At 36.5% G+C, this 19671-nt stretch overlaps 1 protein-coding gene across 3 annotated transcripts in view; it reads right to left on the reverse strand.

The window, feature by feature from the left end:
- The window catches only part of ATF2 (activating transcription factor 2), an 89941-nt gene that overhangs the window by 42807 nt on the left and 27463 nt on the right, over window positions 1–19671 (reverse strand). For all 3 annotated transcript variants that reach the window (XR_007134022.1, XR_007134023.1, XM_047772925.1), the window contains exons 5-7: window positions 8624–8720; window positions 5290–5408; window positions 4817–4945 (exon numbers count right to left, since the gene is read on the reverse strand). Coding sequence is in view for 1 of the 3 variants with exons in the window: in XM_047772925.1 (XP_047628881.1) it covers window positions 4817–4945; window positions 5290–5408; window positions 8624–8720 (345 nt within the window). In the remaining 2 variants the exon portion in view is untranslated. The remainder of the gene's footprint in view (window positions 1–4816; window positions 4946–5289; window positions 5409–8623; window positions 8721–19671) is intronic.

Below are 19671 nucleotides of genomic sequence, written 5' to 3' on the forward strand. Positions count from 1 at the left end.
AAATACTGAGTGAAAGGGCTTCCTTAAATTAAAAAAAAAAAAAAAGGAAGAACTAGGATGGAGGAAACCACAATCAGAGAGCAATCACTTAAATAAGCCAGCAGACAGATCTAATCATGAAGATGTTTAAAATAAAATTAAAAAAAAAGACATCAAAATCATAAAACGTGGGGAAGGTAGCTAAGAAAATGAATAGATTCTTTTTTTCTTTTTTAAAATTTTATTATGGTAATGAAGTGTTTGAACCTACAGGACTATCAGGCAAACACAATAATAGGAAGGGGTTAATATACTTAAAAAACAGGGCAAGCACAAATCAAAACCGAACAGTACATTCACAAAAAAATGAAAAGTAGTCAAGCAGAAAATAATTGGAGACCATCCAACCAAAAAAAGAAAGGAAGAATGGAGAATCATAGAATCAACTGGAAAACAAAAATGGCAATAAATAAACATCTATCAATTATCACCTTAAATGTCAATGGACTGAATGCTCCAATCAAAAAACACAGAGTGGCTGACTGGATAAAAAAAGCAAAAACCTCCAATCTGCTGTCTGCAAGAAACTCACCTTAGGACAAAGGACACATATAGATTGAAAGTGAGGGGGTGGGAAAAGATATTTCATGCCAATGGAAAAGACAGGAAAGTAGGAGTTGCAATACTTATATCAGACAAAATAGGCTTTAAAACGAAGGCATAAAGAAAGACAAAGGACACTACTTAATGGTTAAAGGATCCATTCAAGAGGATATTAAAATCATCAACATATATGCCCCAAATATAGAAGCACCCAGATACATACAAAAAATATTAACAGGCATAAAAGGAGAAATTGATGGGAATACAATCATAGTAGGAGACTTTAACACCCCACTCATATCAATGGACAAATACTCTAGACAGAAAACCAATAAAGCAACAGAGATCCTAAAGGAAACAATAGAAAATTTAGACTTAATTGACATTTTCAGGACATTACATCCAAAAAAATCAGAATACACATTCTTCTCAAGTGCGCATGGAACATTCTCAAGAAGTGACCACATATTGGGGCACAAAGCTAACCTCAAATTTAAGAGCATAGAAATTGTTTGAAGCATCTTCTCTGACCACAATGGCATGAAACTAGAAATCAACCACAGGAAAGAAATGAGAAAAAACCTATTACATGGAGACTAAACAACATGCTACTAAAAAAACCAATGGGTCAATGAGGAAATCAAGAAAGAAATTAAAAAATATCTTGAGACAAATTATATGAAGACACAACCTCTCAAAATCTATGGGACGCCGCAAAAGTAGTGCTCAGAGGGAAATTCATAGCAATACAGGCTTTCCTCAAAAAAGAAGAAAAATCTCAAATTGACAACTTAACCCACCACCTAAATGAATTAGAAAAAGAAGAACAAAAAAACCTAAAGTTAGCACAAGGAAGGAAATCATAAAGATCAAAGAGGAAATCAAGAAAATATAGATTTGAAAAACAATAGAAAAAAAATCAATAAAACCAAGAGCTGGTTCTTTGAAAAGGTAAACAAAATTGACAAACCTCTGGCTACACTCACCAAGAAGAGGAGAGAAAAAAAACCTAAATAAACAAAATAAGAAATGAAAAAGAGAAGTCACAACAGATACTACAGAAATACAAAAAACCATAAGAGAATACTTTGAACAATATATGCCAATAAATTTGACAACCTAGAAGAAATGGACAACTTTCTAGAGTCGTACAGTCTGCCAAAACTGAATCAAGAAGAAACAGACCAACTGAACAGACAGATCACTAGAAATGAAATTGAATACATCATAAAAACACTCCCTGCAAATAAAAGTCCAGGACCAGATGTCTTCACAGGAATTCTACCAAACATACATAGAAGATCTGGTGCCCATCCTCCTTAAACTTTTTCAAAAGGTCGAAGAAGAAGGAACCCTTCCAAAGACATTCTATGACACCACCATCACCCTAATTCCAAAACCAGACAAAGATACCACCGAAAAAGAAAACTATCAGCCAATATCTTTGATGAATATAGACGCAAAAATTCTCAACAAAATTTTAGCCAAATGAATCTACCAACATATCAAAAAGATTGAACATCATAACCAGGTGGGATTCATCCCAGGTTCAGAAGGATGGTTCAACATACACAAATCAATAAACATCATACACCACATTAAGAAAAGTCAAAAACCATATGATCATCTCAACAGATGCAGAAAAAGCATTTGACAAAGTCCAACATCCATTTATGATAAAAACTCTCACCAAAGTGGGTATAGAGGGAACATTCCTTATCATCAAAGCCATTTATGACAAACCCACAGCAAATATAATACTCAATGGAGAAAAACTGAAAGCCTTCTCACTCAAATCTGGAACAAGACAGGGATGCTCACTCTCACCACTGTTATTCAACGTAGTATTGGAAGTCCTAGCCACAGCAATCAGACAAACAAAAGAAATAAAAGGCATCCAAATAGGAAGAGAAGAGATAAAACTGTCACTGTATGCAGACGACATGATACTATACATAGAAAACCCTAAGGACGCAACCCAAAAACTACTTGAACTGATCAACAAATTCAGCAAAGTAGCAGGATATAAGATTAACATTCAGAAACTAGTCACATTTCTGTATACTAACAATGAAATATTAGAAAAGGAATACAGAAATACAATACCCTTTAAAACTGCACCACAAAAAATCAAATACCTGGGAATATACCTGACCAAGTAGGTAAAGGATGTACATGCCGAAAACTATAAAACATTAATCAAGGAAATTAAAGAAAATGTAAAGAAACGGAAAGATATTCCACGTTCCTGGGTTGGAAAAATTAATATTGTACAAATGGCCATACTACCCAAAGCAATCTACAGATTCAATGCAATCCCTATCAAATTACCCATGACATTTTTCTCAGAACCTAGAACAAACAATTCAAAAATTTATATGGAACCACAAAAAACCCAGAATCGCCAAAGCAATCCTGAGAAACAAAAACCAAGCAGAAGGCATAACTCTCCCAGACTTCAAGGCAATATTACAAAGCCACAGTCATCAAGACAGTGTGGTACTGGTACCAAAACAGACATACAGACCAATGGAACAGAACAGAGAACCCAGAAATAAACCCAAACACCTATGGTCAATTAATCTTTGACAGGGAGGGAAGAACATAAAATGGAAAAAAGACAGTCTTTTCAGCAAGTATTGCTGGGAAACCTGGACAGCTGCATGCAAAGCAATGAAACTAGAACACAGTCTCACACCATGTACCAAAATAAACTCAAAATGGCTGAAGACTTAAATATAAGGCAAGACACCATCAAACTCCTGGAAGAGAACATAGGCAAAACATTCTCTGACAGCAACATCATGAATATTTTCTCAGGTCAGTCTCCCAAAGCAATAGAAATTAGAGCAAAAATAAACCAATGAGACCTGATCAAACTGACAAGCTTTTGCACAGCAAAGGAAACCAAAAAGAAAACAAAAAGACAACTCACAGAATGGGAGAAAATAGTTTCAAATGATGCAGCTGACAAGGGCTTAATCTCTAGGATATAAAAGCAACTTATACAACTCAATGGCAAAGAAGCCAACAACCCAATTGAAAAATGGGCAAAAGATCTGAATAGACATTTCTCCAAGGAAGATATACAGATGGCCAACAAGCACATGAAAAAATGCTCAACATTGCTGACTATTAGAGAAATGCAAGTCAAAACTACCATGAGATACCACCTCACACCAGTCAGAATGGCCATCATTAATAAGTCCACAAATAACAAGTGCTGGATGGGGTGTGGAAAAAAGGGAACCCTCCTGCACTGTTGGTAGGAATGTAAGCTGGTACAGCCACTATGGAGAACAGTATGGAGGTACCTTAGAAATCTATACATAGAACTACCATATGACCCTGCAATCCCACTCTTGGGCATACATTTGGACAAAACTTTCCTTAAAAAAGACACATGCACCCACATGTTCATTGCAGCTCTATTCACAATAGCCAAGAGCTGGAAACAACCCACTGACAGACAATTGGATTCGGAAGATGTGGTACATATACACAATGGAATACTACTCAGCTATAAAAAAAAGAATGACATAATGCCATTTGCAGCAACATGGATGGAACTAGAGACTCTCATACTAAGTGAAATAAGTCAGAAAGAGAAAGACAATTACCATATGATATCACTCATATCTGGTATCTAATATACAGCACAAATGAACCTTTCCACAGAAAAGAAAATCACAGACTTGGAGAATAGACTTGTAGTTGCCCCAGGGGGGAGAGGGGAGGGAGTGGGAGGGATTGGGAACTTGGAGTCAATGGATGCAAACTATTACTCATGGAATGGATTTATAATGAGATCCTGATATGTAGCACTGAGAACTATGTCTAGATACAACGCAGCACGACAATAGGAGAAAAAGATTATGTATACATGTATGCATAATTGGGTCCCCATGCTGTAAAGTGGGAGAAAAAAAAAGTGTGTTGGGGGAAATAACAATAAAAAATACATTAAAAATAAATAAATAAATAAAATGACTGCTATTCTCCCCAATAATTTTTCTGTGTCTAATAAAAAAATGAAGTATCTATAAAAATGGAGTCTTCTTTCCCTGAAATTTCTGAGTATTCACAGACTTTCACATATAAAACTATTATAATCTGACACTGACTTATGAATAGTTTATTACAATAACATATTAGGAAGAAGAAACATTATACTTAAGAGTACTGATTTTTTCCCACTTAGTTTGCATTTCTACCATAAACACCAATTTCTAACCTTATCATCGCTGGTAGTAGACTCTGGGTGAGGTAAAGGACTATCTTGGTGAGTTGTTTCTACAACAGAGGGCTCCTCAATTTTGCTTCTTATGATGGGTGTTGCAAGAGGAGATAAATCTAGAGGCATCTAAAACACAAACATTAAGGAAAATGTTGGGAGTTAAAAAAACAAACAGCCAATCACTTTATCTAAAATAATAAAGTAGGAACTGAAACTATGATTATTCTATGAGAAGTATTCTTTTTAAATTTCATGGTTAGGAGTTCCTGCCATGGCTCAGTGCGTTAAGAACCTGACTGCAGTGGCTTGGGTTGCTGTGGAGCCACGTGTTCAATCCCTGTCCCAGCACAGTGGGTTAAAGGATCGACACTGCCACAGCTGTGGCTTGGATTCAATCCCTGGCCCAGGAACTTCCATATGCTGAGGGTGCAGTCATAAAAATAGATAAATAAATTTTATGGTTAACATACTTTTTTAATGTCGTCTTCTGAGGCCTTCTTGAATTCATTCTCAAATGGACTTGCCAACTCATTAAACAAACCCACTTCTTCACAGTTTTTCAAGAATCGTGTTGGTGTTGGGGTCTGATCTGAAATAAATGTCAAGTAATTGCATTAACTTAAAATGCATACAGGACCCTAAAATATCACTAGTAAATTAACAAATTAGCAGGACTGGTTCAGTCAGCTGTTAATTCTCTTTGGAAAGACCTCTTCCTTTAAAGCAAACAAAATTTGGTTAAGTTTTTGTTGTAGTTTAAGATTTTTCCTCTAACTTTATGAACCAAAAAAGTATGAAAAGAAATCCTTCTTGTTCCTCAGTCCACATCTTTTCTCTGAGTAGAGTGACATAAGTATCCTCTACTCAGAGATCAACTATTATCATCATCTAACATAATACAAATTTCTTAAAACTTACATTGTTAAAACTTGTAAAGGCTTAAAATACATGCAATTTGAGGAAAACTAGGACAGGAGCATGTATATTTGCTTTACCTTGGCCCTTCCACTGGTGTTCATAATTTATTACGGAAAGCAAACTTAAAATAAAACAATCTTTAGTAGGCAGATCAGAATACTATAAGGAAGAAAAAGAAGGTTAAAACAAGACCCTCCCCCCCTAAAAAAACCCCCACTAAAACAAAACCCTCCTTATTACTGTCTAATTTTCTATTTTAACACATTTTTCAAGCTTAGTATAAGGGACTATGTCATATACCTGTAGAATGTCCTAGCTTAATTTCTAAGCAGCAGAGGAATGGTCAACTCTGCTTTCTTGAAATTGAAACATTTTAACTACATTTGAATGTGTACTCATGCTATGTGCATTAAAACATCCACTGAGTGTACATCTACAGAACAAATGCTGAAGTCCATGTTGAAATGAAAAACAGCAAATTTATGAATTTTGTCTATTTAAGTCTTACTGTTTTCAAGGCTATTCTTATTTATCAGAGTTGGTAGCACATTCGAATTCTATTCATATATAGTTTTGGGGCATCAATTTTAAAGGTTATATTTATTTTAAGGTAAATAAAAGTGTAAGGATGACTCCTGGTTTAAGATAAAATACTCATAAAACCTTTTGTGAAATTAAAATTCATACATTATTTGTTAACTATTGGGTCCCCAGGGTAGGCCTTACTTATACTGTTTTATGCTCGTCTCTGGCCTAAAATATACCCAGAGTATTAATATGTTTACTATGTATAAATATAACACTAAAATGACATGCTTGTCATACACATTAGTTATAATGTAGGTCCATTTCAGTATTACCAAAATTACTTAAGGTACTTTTGTTATCATTTTACCTAACAGTTAGTTTGCAACACACATAACCTCTACCCCTCAAAAGACTTACAGAACTGTATTATAGCAAGGGCCCAGCAGGTCCATAATGACTGAATCAGTAAAATGAACCTATATTTGACTCTCCTGAACAGCCAAAGGGTTTGTCTATCTAAGCTCAAGAGAAGGCTCCTATTTTGTATTAAAGGGAGAGAAGTCCTAAAAATAAAATACGTATGCATAACTCACTTTTACCAGTAATTACGGTAATGATCAGGCTTGAAAAGAAAAATCAACAAAGGCACAACTTTAAACATGCAGATGGCTTATGGCTATTGATCATCAATATATACCACACACATCATGCATTACATTGTACAGTAATACCAAACCATCTCAACATATATTAGTAAAAAATGGACAAGTACAATGTTTTAATGTAGTCTATTTTTCTACTGCATTAAATGTGAACAGATACATTTTTACATTCTAAAAACCAACCTCAAAACATTCTTGAGTTAAATGTTACAGAGAGAGATATGGCTCTAAGGCAAGAGGTTCCAGAAAAGCACGGACCTTCATGCCTAGGAGAGTGACCTTTCTAGGCTGTTGTTATTTTGTTTGATTGTGCTTCTGCTTCTCTTTTAATGTCTGATGCACACCTTACTCTTGTCTGCTCCCTTTTACTCAAAGAAACGAAGATATGTTGAATGTTCCTCTATACTTTTCCTAAATAAACTGTTTTGGTAAATTACCAACTTTGTTACCTCTAGTTTTTTCAATACAAAAATTTTCATATTGAAATGACAGGAAGACCCATCTATTTTCCTCATTATCTTCTAAAGCATTACATTTGATCTCTATGTTGGAGAGTCAGTATTCAGGTATAATTCCAGACTTACAAAAAAATATAACCTGAGTTTTATGAGAAAAAAAAAATTAAAGGTGAATTTGAATATTTATAAGTGAAGCTGTGGTTATGACACAAAAAGGATTGAAGTTTATATAAGTATATTAAATTTTATATAAAACTTTGTTTTCTTATGACAATACTTATAAAAATATACAGAATGAAATTAAATGGTATGTGTGTGTATAACAGATGTGTGCATATATATACATAACCCAAAAGGGATAACTAATATAGCATGGAAAGACAATAAACCAATGCACGAATGGGGTTTCTCTTTTCACATACTAAAAGATAATCATTTGCTTAGGTGATACTGTATGTTCACAGGAGCAACATACAAAAAAAAAAGCACTTAATGAATTTAATCCTCCTTTATTGAGAGTATTTTACTAAACAGAGATGTTTAGTCCAAAAAGAAATATAAACAAAATCTTAATAAACAGGTCTGCTAACTGCTCTTTCTCCAACAGGAAGAGTATGATCATCTATCTTCGTACAGCACTGCAAAGCAGGTGTAAACAGCAAAAAGAAATGTGGACTGGAGTTCCATTGTGGCATGTGGAAACAAACTTGACTAGTATCCATGTGGACACGGGTTTAATTCCTGGCCTTTCTCAGTGGGTTAAGGATCTGGCATTGCCATGAGCTGTGGTGTAGGTTACAGATGTGGCTCAGATTTGGTGTTGCTGTGGCTGTGGTGTAGGCCGGCAGCTGTAGCTCTGATTCAGCCCCTAGCCTGGGAACTTCCATATGCCTCAGGTGCAGTCCTTAAAAAAAAAAAAAAAAAAGGACTAAACATTGCATTAGTTCAATTACCAGTTAAATGTAAATTGTAGAGATGGTATGAATGCCCCTAGAATTATAATTAACTTCCACGAAAAAGTAACACTGAACACTACATTTGAAAACCACACAAAAAAATGAAATGAATGGTCAAAAGGAACATGAAAATGTCATGGGTAAAATACATGTTGTCAACATTTATTGTAAATGAAGCCACTGGGATATCACCAGACTATATTATTTACAGAGAATACACAAAAATTGTGCACATTCCAGGTGAAATATGTAGATAAGCTATTAATAAAAGCATATACTAACCAGCCACAATGACACTGTCATTACGTGCTGGACCAAATTTCAGTGTCATCTCATGTTTATGTTTATGGACAGCCAAATGATCCTCGTTGGTAAAACGCTGTGGCAAAAAGTTTTAAAATATAGTTAAGATTTTCAATTTGATCACATAAGTTAAATAAGGAAATTCATTTCCACAACATGTAAAACCACCACTAACAAAGACATAGCAGTTTGTTAACTATATAGAATCTATTGTTAGCACAGGTAAACATATTAGATTCCACATAATCATAGAAAAACCCATTATCCAAGAATAAGCAATACTGATATAAATACTAGGTCACATAACTCATTTGAGAGCATTTAAAAACAAAGCCTGAGGCAAAGAAACTATGTATTTCATTTGGACACTAAAAATAGACCACTATTATTTTTTTTGCCATGTCATAGTAGAACATAGTCCATGGCATAGGATGACTTTTGAAGAAAGCATTATATTTTACTTGGATTTCAGGTTACTTACCACTTTTAAAATGAGAACTTTCTGGAGTTCCCATCGTGGCTCAAGGGTTAACAAGCCCCACTAGGATCCATGAGGATGTGGGTTAGATCCCTGGCCTCGCTCAGTGGGTTAAGGATCCAGTGTTGCCATGAGCTGTGGTGTAGGTCACAGACACAGCTCAGATCCTGCGTTGCTGTGGCTGTGGCTATGGCCAGCAGCTGTAGCTCCAATTTGACCCCTAGCCTGGGAACCTCCATATGCCTCCTCAGGTGCAGTCCGAAAAAGCAAAAAAAAAAAAAAAAAAGAACTTTCTTATAAAAATATTACTCCTGGACAAATTAAGAAGTAAATCACACCCTTTATATTTATGTTACCACATAAAAAAAGAATGCCTCTATTATAATGTAGCAAAGAAAGAGCAACCAATACAATAATAAAGCAATTCATTTAAAAATAAAATTAAAATTTTAACAAAGTCATTTTTCATTATTTTGTTTCTTATACTAAAAAATGAAGCAAAATTATTTTTAAAGCTAAAGCTACACATAACTTGGATAGGTTCTATGCCAAAGGTGACATTTATGATTACAACAAAATAAATGCATTGTTTAAATACCTCCTGTGTCTGGACATCAATCTTTATGAAGATGTTCCTTACCTTTAGCAACATTTATAACTGAATATAGGGAACACTTACTTTCTGTTATTTCAGAGCAACAATTATAAAATGCCAAATTAAGAGATTTAAACTCACTCTCTAGTCTATATCTTTATATATGGGGATGATAAAATTATATAAATTTGTACTTGGTTCCACTGAGTCACCAAAAATAGATTCCTTCTATTGTGGTCCCACCACCCCCTATCCAATTCATTATATTCCTTTCATGCAACTAATGATAGCAGCTTTAAGATAACCTTAAGATAATGTCAGAGAATGAAATACTTCTTTCCATTTTGCTTTTTATTCTAAATACTACAAGTATGACCTTACTATATTATCCTTAGCCCAGCCCACAAGCCCCTCACACTATAAAAGTTAATCCCTTTCATTATTTCATATTCCATTAGGTTCTGCAGTTTCTTGCTTATAGCACCTATTAATACTATACTGATATTTCCTTATGTCCTTTTAAGTAGGCTAAGCTCCCACCATTTGAGTACCTCCCAGAGTTAGCATATAGTAAGTAGTCAATAAATGCTAACTGAAAGAATAAACTCTTTAAGATAAAAGAAATGAGTCTTCAAGCCCAGTTTAAAGGAAAAAAACAAAACAAACAAAAAACTCACAAACTCTATCAAATCACAGACTATTCCTTAAGGTGAATGAAGCCTTAATTTAATTTGGTCATATTTTGCTCTCAGTAAGACTTGCTTACCACTAAGTCTTAGTTACTACACACGAGTGGAGAATTATCATTATATGAACCCTCTTCAGAAACTGCTTGTATTCCCATTGAACGTGAGTGTCCAGATGCAAACAAAACCTCTGTCCCTTATTCATTTACCAAGCATCAATTACAGGCACTAGGATCATAATCCAGCTCCTTCACACTCAAGTGCTATTTTTCTATTGCTCCATCATTCTAAGATTCCTTCCCAAAAGTGGAGAAATAAGAAGTAATCATCCCTTGAATGAGTGGGGGAAAAACAAAGCTCTTGGAGAATGAACATAGAGTGTATACTGGTGTTACTTTATTAATTTTTACTTTGCATTACAGTTTCGAATGTACGTATCTTACATATCACACTACAAAGTATCTTAAAGCAAGATTCACTTTATCTTCCATAGAACCTAACAATATGGCTTTTCCACTGAGGGTAATCATTAAATATTTGTGAATGAATGCATTTTGGTAGAGATCTTAAATAAATAGCAAAGTCAGCATAATTAACAGATAAGAAGAGCTTGGAAAGTTATCTCCTAGGAACTTTATTCTAACAGTATCCTCTGCTTAGATATTGATTTGTACACAGATATCCAAATCAAATAGCAACTACATGTAGAATAAATAACATTACCATTACATTTTGTATAAAACATAGGAAAATGGTACCAAGATTGATCTAAGAAGCAGCTAAAGGGATTCTAAAAAACATTAAGGATCACAGGAATAGTAAAAGGGGAAGCACAGGGAATGTACAGATCAAATCTCCCTAAATGCTATTTATAAAGGAATTGTTGATCATATAATGATATTTATATACATGGGTAAAATACACTGTAATTGATACTTCAAAGAAGTGAGTTTAAACTTGGCTAACATCTGAGCAAACTTCTCTCTAACAAGAAACTTAAAAAGACAATGTCAAAAGGGAGTCACCTGGAAAAGATATATATGAATGAGTGAAATTCATTCTTTTTTCAACAAATACTTAAAAGTAGCTATTACAAGCTAACATTTTTGCAGAATCTATCTGAATTGCTTATTTTTATTCTAAAAATAAGTTTTGCATAAAAATTGTTTGTTATTGTATAATAATTCAATAACATATTGAATTCATATAATTTCTTTTTTCTAGGCAATTGAAATCCCAATGCAAATTATTATAGATATGCAGTGTTTTGTTAACAAGAAGACTTTGAGTATACAGCTGAATAAACGATGGGAAAGAAAGGCAGTAAAGAAAGACAGGACAGGATAACCACCTCCCTTAAAAGGTTAAAAAGGAAGGGTAACCTGACAGATGGGAGGGAGGTGAAATATTTGCTTATTTTTTTTAACTTTTTAGGGCTGCACCCGTGGCATGGAGGTTCCCAGGCTAGGGGTCTAATCAGAGCTACAACTGCCGGCCCACACCGCAGCTACAGCAACGCAGGATCTGAGACGCATCTGTGACCTACACCAAACTCACGACAATGCCAGACCCTTAACCCATGGAGTGAGGCCAGGGATCTAACTCGCAACCTCATGGTTCCTAGTCGGTTTCGTTTCCGCTGTGCCATGACAGGAACTCCTGCTTCTATTAGAAATGAATTTAGGTTCTGGTATCTAAGAAATCTGTGTTTCCAAGGCTTGAACACTCTTCCTACCAGAATGAACTTTCTAGGAAATCAGTCACTCTGCATTTAATACATGTATTCACATCCAGGATATAGATTATTATTCCTGTTTAAAACATTAGAAGTTCCCTTGTGGTACAGTGGGTTAAGGATCCAGCATTGTTACTGCAACCGCTTGGATCACTACTGTGGTGTGGGTTTGATCCCTGGCCTGGGAACTTCCATATGCCATGGGTGTGTCCAAAAAAACCCCAATAGATTTGGGAGTTCCTATTGTGGCTCAGCAGAAACGAATCTGACTAGTGTCCACGAAGACACAAGTTCAATCCCTGACCCCACTCAGTGGGTTAAGGATCCGGCATTGCCATGATCTGTGGTGTAGGTGACAGATGTGGCTTGGATCTGGCATTGCTGTGGCTGTGGTGTAGGCTGGCGGCTACAGTTCCAATTCGACCCCCAGCCTAGCAACCTCCATATGCCGTGGATGCAGCCCTAAAAAGACAACAAAAATCCAAACCCAACAGATTAAAAAGGTACAATTACGCTATAAGGCTCATTTCACTACTTCTTTCACTAGCTGAAGGATTCTATTCAACATCAGGAAGTTACTGATTACACACACACACACACACACACACACACACACCCCTTCACTGAAACTTTAGAACAAATAAATCTTTATCTCCTTTGTAAAACAGCTTCCTGGCCTGGTGCAGTAGGTTAAGGATTCAGCATTGCCACAGCTGTGGCTCAGATTTAATCCCTGGCCTAGGAATTTCCACATGTCAGGGAAGCAGCCATTTAAAAAAAAAAAAAAAAAGTACTACCCAGCTTAGCCAGGCTCAGACTCCAAATGCCTTTCTGCTATGTCTCCAAATTCAAAATCATCCTGAAAACTATGACAAGGAATGCTAGCTATCCCTCAATATCTATTATTCTTTTTCCCTTCAATAAAAGAACTCCTGGATTTTAGGCAAGCATTTGGCTGCCCAGTACAAAGACCACATTTTCTAGCTTTCTTTGCAGTTAGGTGACCATGTCATTGGGTTGGGGCCAAAAGAATGAGTGAAAATTATTTGCAATACTTCCAGTTAATGTTCCTAAAATGATGGGTAAATATGTGCTCTGTTCTGCTTCCCCTTCTCCCTTCCTTATTACTGAAATATGGACTGATGTCAGGAGTTGGAATAGCCATCCTGGACCTAAAAGTGGGAGTCACATGTTGAGGGTTACAAAACTAGCCAGCCCTGGGACTCATACTTCTGGGCTATTAGATAAAAAACAAACTGCTCAATCTATTGTTAACGTTGAGTCCTTGTCAGCCTGAACCCCAAGTAACACAAGGGGCTAAAAATTTACCATTCCTAAGTCCCTTTAAAACAGTGTGCCACAGCTTCTAAAAGAAATTTATTTTGTGCAATGGAATAAACAGAAGTGTAATTTTTTATGGTGACTGTATTGAAGAAAATATGTTTTTATGTCTGAGTTTTGATATGCTTCCTTTTCTCTATTCAAACTGTCCACACCTCTTCCCTGCTCTTCACTCTCAGTTACTATGGATAAACTGTCATGGTCCTACCTAAGGCCAGTCCCTCCACCTGAACACATCCTCGTAAGGACCTCATTTCTGTATGTCTACAGTGTCCAATATGCTGTAATAGTCCCATCTTAAAATTCAGAACAAATAAAACGGCTCCATTTTATTTATTTATTTTGGCTGTACCTGCAGAAGTTTCCAGACCAGGGACTGAATTCATGCCACAGCAGTAACCCAAGGTGCCCGAGTGACAATACCAATCCTTAATCCACTGTGCCACAAGGGAATTCTAAAAAACCTCCATCTTCAGTCCTCTTCTAGCAGTATTTTACTCTTTCCTTCAAGCTAAATTCCAAGAAAAAGGTATCATATGAGGTCTCTACTCCTGGTTCTCCACATTTACTCCTCAGGCTAGCTTCAATTTCACTGCTGTCACTGCTGCTTCACTGCAGCTACTCTTGTCATGGTGTCTAATAATCCTCATATTTCTAAATCCAATAATAAAGACTAAATTCTCACCTTATCCTATTAACTATATGAGTACACTGTTCCCCCACAGTCTGAAATACTTTTTTCTACTTGACTTCAACAGCACAATTTTCTTCATCATCTGCTGCTTCTCAGCCTCCTTTGTTATATCATCCCACCTTTCTGACTTCTAAACACTGGAATGCCTTAAAACTTAGTTCTCACCCTTCCTCTCTATCTCACTTTTTAAATATTGAAGTAATCTAAAGAAATATGAGTATTACAGATGATCAGACAAAATGTATTACAAACCTTCACAATGTAAAAATAATTATTCTCAGAAATCAAGGGAGGGGAAAAGAGAAGTAAAATGAAGAATGAAGTTAACTCCTTTCATAGGGAATCTAAAAAACAATTATTTCTTTTTTTTGGCTTACACCTGCAGTACGCTGAAGTTCCTGGGCCAGGAAACTTCAAAGCAAAGCCACAGCAAAGACCTAAGCCCCAGAGATGACAACACCAGAGCCTTACCCTGCTAAGCCACCAGAGAACTCCAAAAACAATTCCGACTTCTTAATATTTTTCGTATTTTTTAAAAATTTTAGTTTATTTATTGCATTTTAAAGCCACACCCACGGCATATGGAAGTTCCTAGGCTATGGGTCGAATTAGAGCTGCGGCTATAGGCCTGTGCCACAGCCACAGCAATGCAGGATCCGAGCTGTGTCTGCTATCCACACCACAGCCCATGGCAACACCGGACACTTAACCCACTGAGTGAGGTCAGGGATTGATCCTTATCCATACCAGTTGCATTTGTTACTGCTGAGCCACAACAGGAACTCCTTAGTCTTTTAACCAATTTTATGATACACAACACACATGTTCTTATCTTCTGCAATACATTTTTTTCTTCTTTTGAATTTAAGTGGATTTTTAAAACTATGATAAGCTCCCCTGAACACTTTACCCAGCTTCAGCAATTATCTCTACTTACCACTCACCCACATCAATTTTTTTTTTTTTAAGCCAACCCCAGGTATTAATTTACCAGGAAAATATTTCAGTACTTGTCTGTGACACACTGTAAAATATAGCCACAAATTCCTTCCATTATCACATGCACCCTTCTTCCTTTGCAGTGTGATTAAGGCTGGTTCTCCCGTCCAAAGGAGGGTACCTATCTTTTCTCCACTCTTTGATTCTGGGCTGTTTTGGTGACTTGCATTGATCAATATAGGACAGGGCAGAAGTGATGCCCTGTCACTTCCAAACTGAAGCTTCAAGGAGCTTTACAGTTTCTGCTTCTATTCCCCTGGAATACTGCTGCCCAAAAGACTGTCAACTAACAAATATACCAAAAATATATCTAACAACTTTAGGCATACGTCTTTTCAAAGTTTTGACAGTGTTATCTTTGGGACAGAGTTCCAGAAATGGGATTCTGAAGTCAAAGGGTAAATGGATTTCAAATTTTGCTAGATACTGCCCAACTCCCTCCAGGGAGTATGCCATCTTGCATTTTTACCAGCAATGAATGAGAGTGCAGGAGTATTTTTAATATCACAGAAGTAAAGTGGTTACTGCTTTGCCAAATGTATAAATATTCTTATGGTAGAAAATGTCAAAATAATCATAGAAAGACTGATTTATAGGCAGGATAATTAGAAATGTTGCAAATATATAAGGAGGAACAGTGGGTGGACTTTGGGGCCTGATAAAAGTGCTGGGACACCCTTGTTACCTCCGCAGAAGACCTCGTCATAGGGAGGTTCTCCTTCCTCTTCGTGGCAGGCTAAGGGGTAGTTTACTTCTCAGTCTCTTGGCTATCTGTGCCATAGACACAGATTGGGCATATACTCTATCTGAAACAGTCTGCTGTGGGAACTTAAACAATGACTATTAAAAAGTTCCCAGGAGTTCCCGTCGTGGCGCAGTGGTTAACGAATCCGACTAGGAACCATGAGGTTGAGGGTTCGGTCCCTGCCCTTGCTCAGTGGGTTAACGATCCAGCGTTGCCGTGAGCTGTGGTGTAGGTTGCAGACGCGGCTCGGATCCCGCGTTGCTGTGTCTCTGGCATAGGCCGGTGGCTACAGCTCGGATTCGACCCCTAGCCCGGGAACCTCCATATGCCGTGGGAGCGGCCCAAAGAAATAGCAAAAAGACAAAAAAAAAAAAAAAAGTTCCCAGACTTCCTGCTTTACTCCTGGGATGCATCGTGTAACGTTCCATTTGCCTCACCTCATCAGGTAAGGAAGCATGAACAGTGCCTATAAAGAGTTTGCATATGCATAAGTAGATTGTGTAATTTTTCTGAGCAATTTAAAATACTTTCTTGACCTAAAGGGTATCTCATGTCCATTTACCTAATTTCCCTAATTTTACTGATTCATTCTTTCACTGGTTCTGTCTTCCGGATAGGAAGAGAGCCTGTCCCTGGGAGTTGGGATGGAGGCAGGAGAGGGAAAGGATAGCTTTGGGATAGAGGCACTAAAAACTGGGGGAAGGCTGCATGGTACTACTTCGACTTCTTGGGTTCTCATTCTCCTTGATCTTGTATTGTCATGTAGCCTTCATTTGGAAGCTCTCTTAAGTAAATTTAAATGTAATGTTTTTTATAAAAAATGGTATGTATATTACTAAAGAGTCAATCACAAGATAACAATTCCAATGATTTTAAGAAGAGAAGAATAGGACAAAAAAATTAGGAACTTGTTTGAGACTGGGTTTCCAAGAATGATTCCTAGAAAGCACAGCAAAACTGGTCCTGGTCCAAAGGCTGGATCTAGAAACACAATGTATTAGCTGTAATTCAGGGATTACAGAATCGTTCTGTGTCTGTCCAATCCACTCCAGCAAAATGGATGACTTGAGTAATAACACCTTTCATCTATTTCAGCTGCAAATCCAAGGAGTAAATTTAACTTACCAGAATGAGTAAATCTGGTTGATGGTACCTAAAATCATATCCAGGATTCTAGGTGCAAAGGATTTGGGAATTTGCAGTTTATAGCTTTCCTGAATTTACAGAAAAATACATATAAAATACATCTCCAAAATATATGTCAAATCAGTCTATTTCTCCATATGTCCATTGTTACCACAGAGTCTAAGCCACCATTATCTCTCACCTGACTGCTGCCAGTCTCTACTTTCCCTGCTTCCACTATTAGTTCAGCAACGGCTTTTCATTGCTCTGTGAAAAAAAATCAAATACCTTATCACAGTCAACAAAAGCCCTATGGACTATGGACTCTTTTTATCCTGTACCTTTCTGACCTCATCTCGCCCTCATCCTTATTAATCACTATATACTCCAACCACAATAGTCATCTTTCTGTTCTTAAACACATCAAATCCCTCTCCTCCCTCAAGGCCTTTATATATGCTATTCTTTCAGTGTGGAAAACTCTTCCTCCAGGTATGTGTTGGGTTTGCTCCATCTTCACTAGAATGTCACCTTATTACAGAGGCATTCCCAGATCAATCTATCTAAAATATCACCAACCCTGTATAACTCCTCTCTTTTCCTTGCTCTACATCACTGGATGACATGTAAACTAAAAATCTTGGGATACCACTATACCCTCACCAGAATGACTAAAATTGAGACTATCCAAAACAACTTTTTAAAAAAGCAAACTAGGAGTTCTCTTGTGGTGCAGTGGGTTAAGGATCCGGCATTGTCACTCCAGCAGTTTGGGATGCTGTTGTGATGCAGGTTCACTCCCTGTCCAGGGAACTTCCACATACCCTGGGCATGGCCAAAACAAAAAAGAAAAACTAGGTTGGAGAACTTCCTCTACCTGCATGATAGGCTTACTGTAAAGCTAAAGTAATCAAGATAGTGTGGTACTGGCATAAAAGCTGACAGACTGATGAACAGAATTGAAAGCTCAGAAGTAGATTTACACTCATACAAATCATTTTTTTTTTTTTTTGGTTGTTGCTTTTGGCTTTTTAGGTCCACACACCTGCAGCATATGGAAGTTCCCAAGCTAGGGGTCGAATCAGAGCTACAGCTGGCAGCCTATGCCACAGCCACAGCAATGCAGGATAGCTGCGTCTGCGATCTACACCACACTCACGGCAACACCAGATCTTTAACACACTGAGTGGGGCCAGGGATGGAACGTGCATCCTCATGAATACTATTTGGATTCATTTCCGCTGCACCACAGTAGGAGCTCCCCCAAATTATTTGATTTTCAATAAAGGGGCTGAAGCAATTTAATGGAGAAAGAAAAATCTTTTCAACAAATGATGCTGGAGTATCTGAGAAACCATACGGATAAAAGGTGAGCTTCAACTCCTACCACACACTATACATACACAAAAATTAACCAAGATGCAAAAGAGAACGAAATGAAAAACTAAGCTTTCAGAGGAAAGCAAAGGAGAGTATCTTTGTGACTTGAGGTTAGGCAAAGTTTTCTTAAATAAGTCACAGAAAGCAACAATCACAGAAGAGAAAAAGTCAATGTATTAAACTTCATTAAAATTAGAAAAATCTATTCATCAAAAGATATTATTATGAAAATCAAGTTGGAAAACCACAGACCTGGAGAGATATTTGATAATGGATTGGTTTCCAGAACAAAGAACTCATATAACTCAATAATTAAAAGATAGACAACACAAATTTTAAAAATAAGTAGATTTGCAAAGATATTTCACCAAAAATAAAGTATACAAATGGCCAATAAGCATATGAAAAAGTAGTCATCTTTTCATTATCAAAGAAATGCAAATTAACACATAATGTTATCAGTATACACACAAGGAAAATAGCTGAAATTAAAAGACTGACACTAAATGTTGGCAAGGCTATTACATAAGACCTCTCACAGACTGTTGGTGGGAATGCAAAGTGGTACCTCTGCTTTGGAAAGCAGTTTGGCAATTTCCTAAAAAGTAAATATATATATATGACATATGATCCCACCACTACACTCCTAGGTACTCATCCAAGAGAAAAGAAAGCATGTGTTCATACAAAGACTTGCACATAAATATTCACAACAGCTTAATTTGTAAGAAATAAAAACTGGAAATAAGCCAAACGTCCACAGACAAATGAATAAACAAACTAACTGTAAAATAGGGAAATACTATTCCTCGGTGAAAAGGAATTAACTACTGATTACATAGCACAGAAAAATTGTAAATTAATTATGTGGAAGAAAAGATTCCAGTCAAAAGTACATACTATCTGATTCTACTCATTAAAATTCTAGAAAATATAAACTAATCTTTAGGGACAAAAGGCAGATCAGTGGTTGACTGGGGCAGGAGGAGTGAAAAGGAAGGATAACAAATGAGCATGAGGAAAGTTTTGGGCATGATGAATATGTTTAGTATCTTAATTGCGGTGATGGTTTTATGGACACACACATATGTTAAAATGTGTCGAACTATACACTATAAGCAGGTCCTGTTTACTGTATATAAATTATACCTCAAAATATCAACTAAACAAATGAGAATCAATAAACACTTTAATGCTTACTTATGATTTACAGTTTATATGTTTAAGTACTCTGTAATTTCACCATACA

Source organism: Phacochoerus africanus, chromosome 3 (genome assembly GCF_016906955.1).
Source record: "Phacochoerus africanus isolate WHEZ1 chromosome 3, ROS_Pafr_v1, whole genome shotgun sequence".
NCBI classification, from domain to species: Eukaryota; Metazoa; Chordata; class Mammalia; order Artiodactyla; family Suidae; genus Phacochoerus; species Phacochoerus africanus.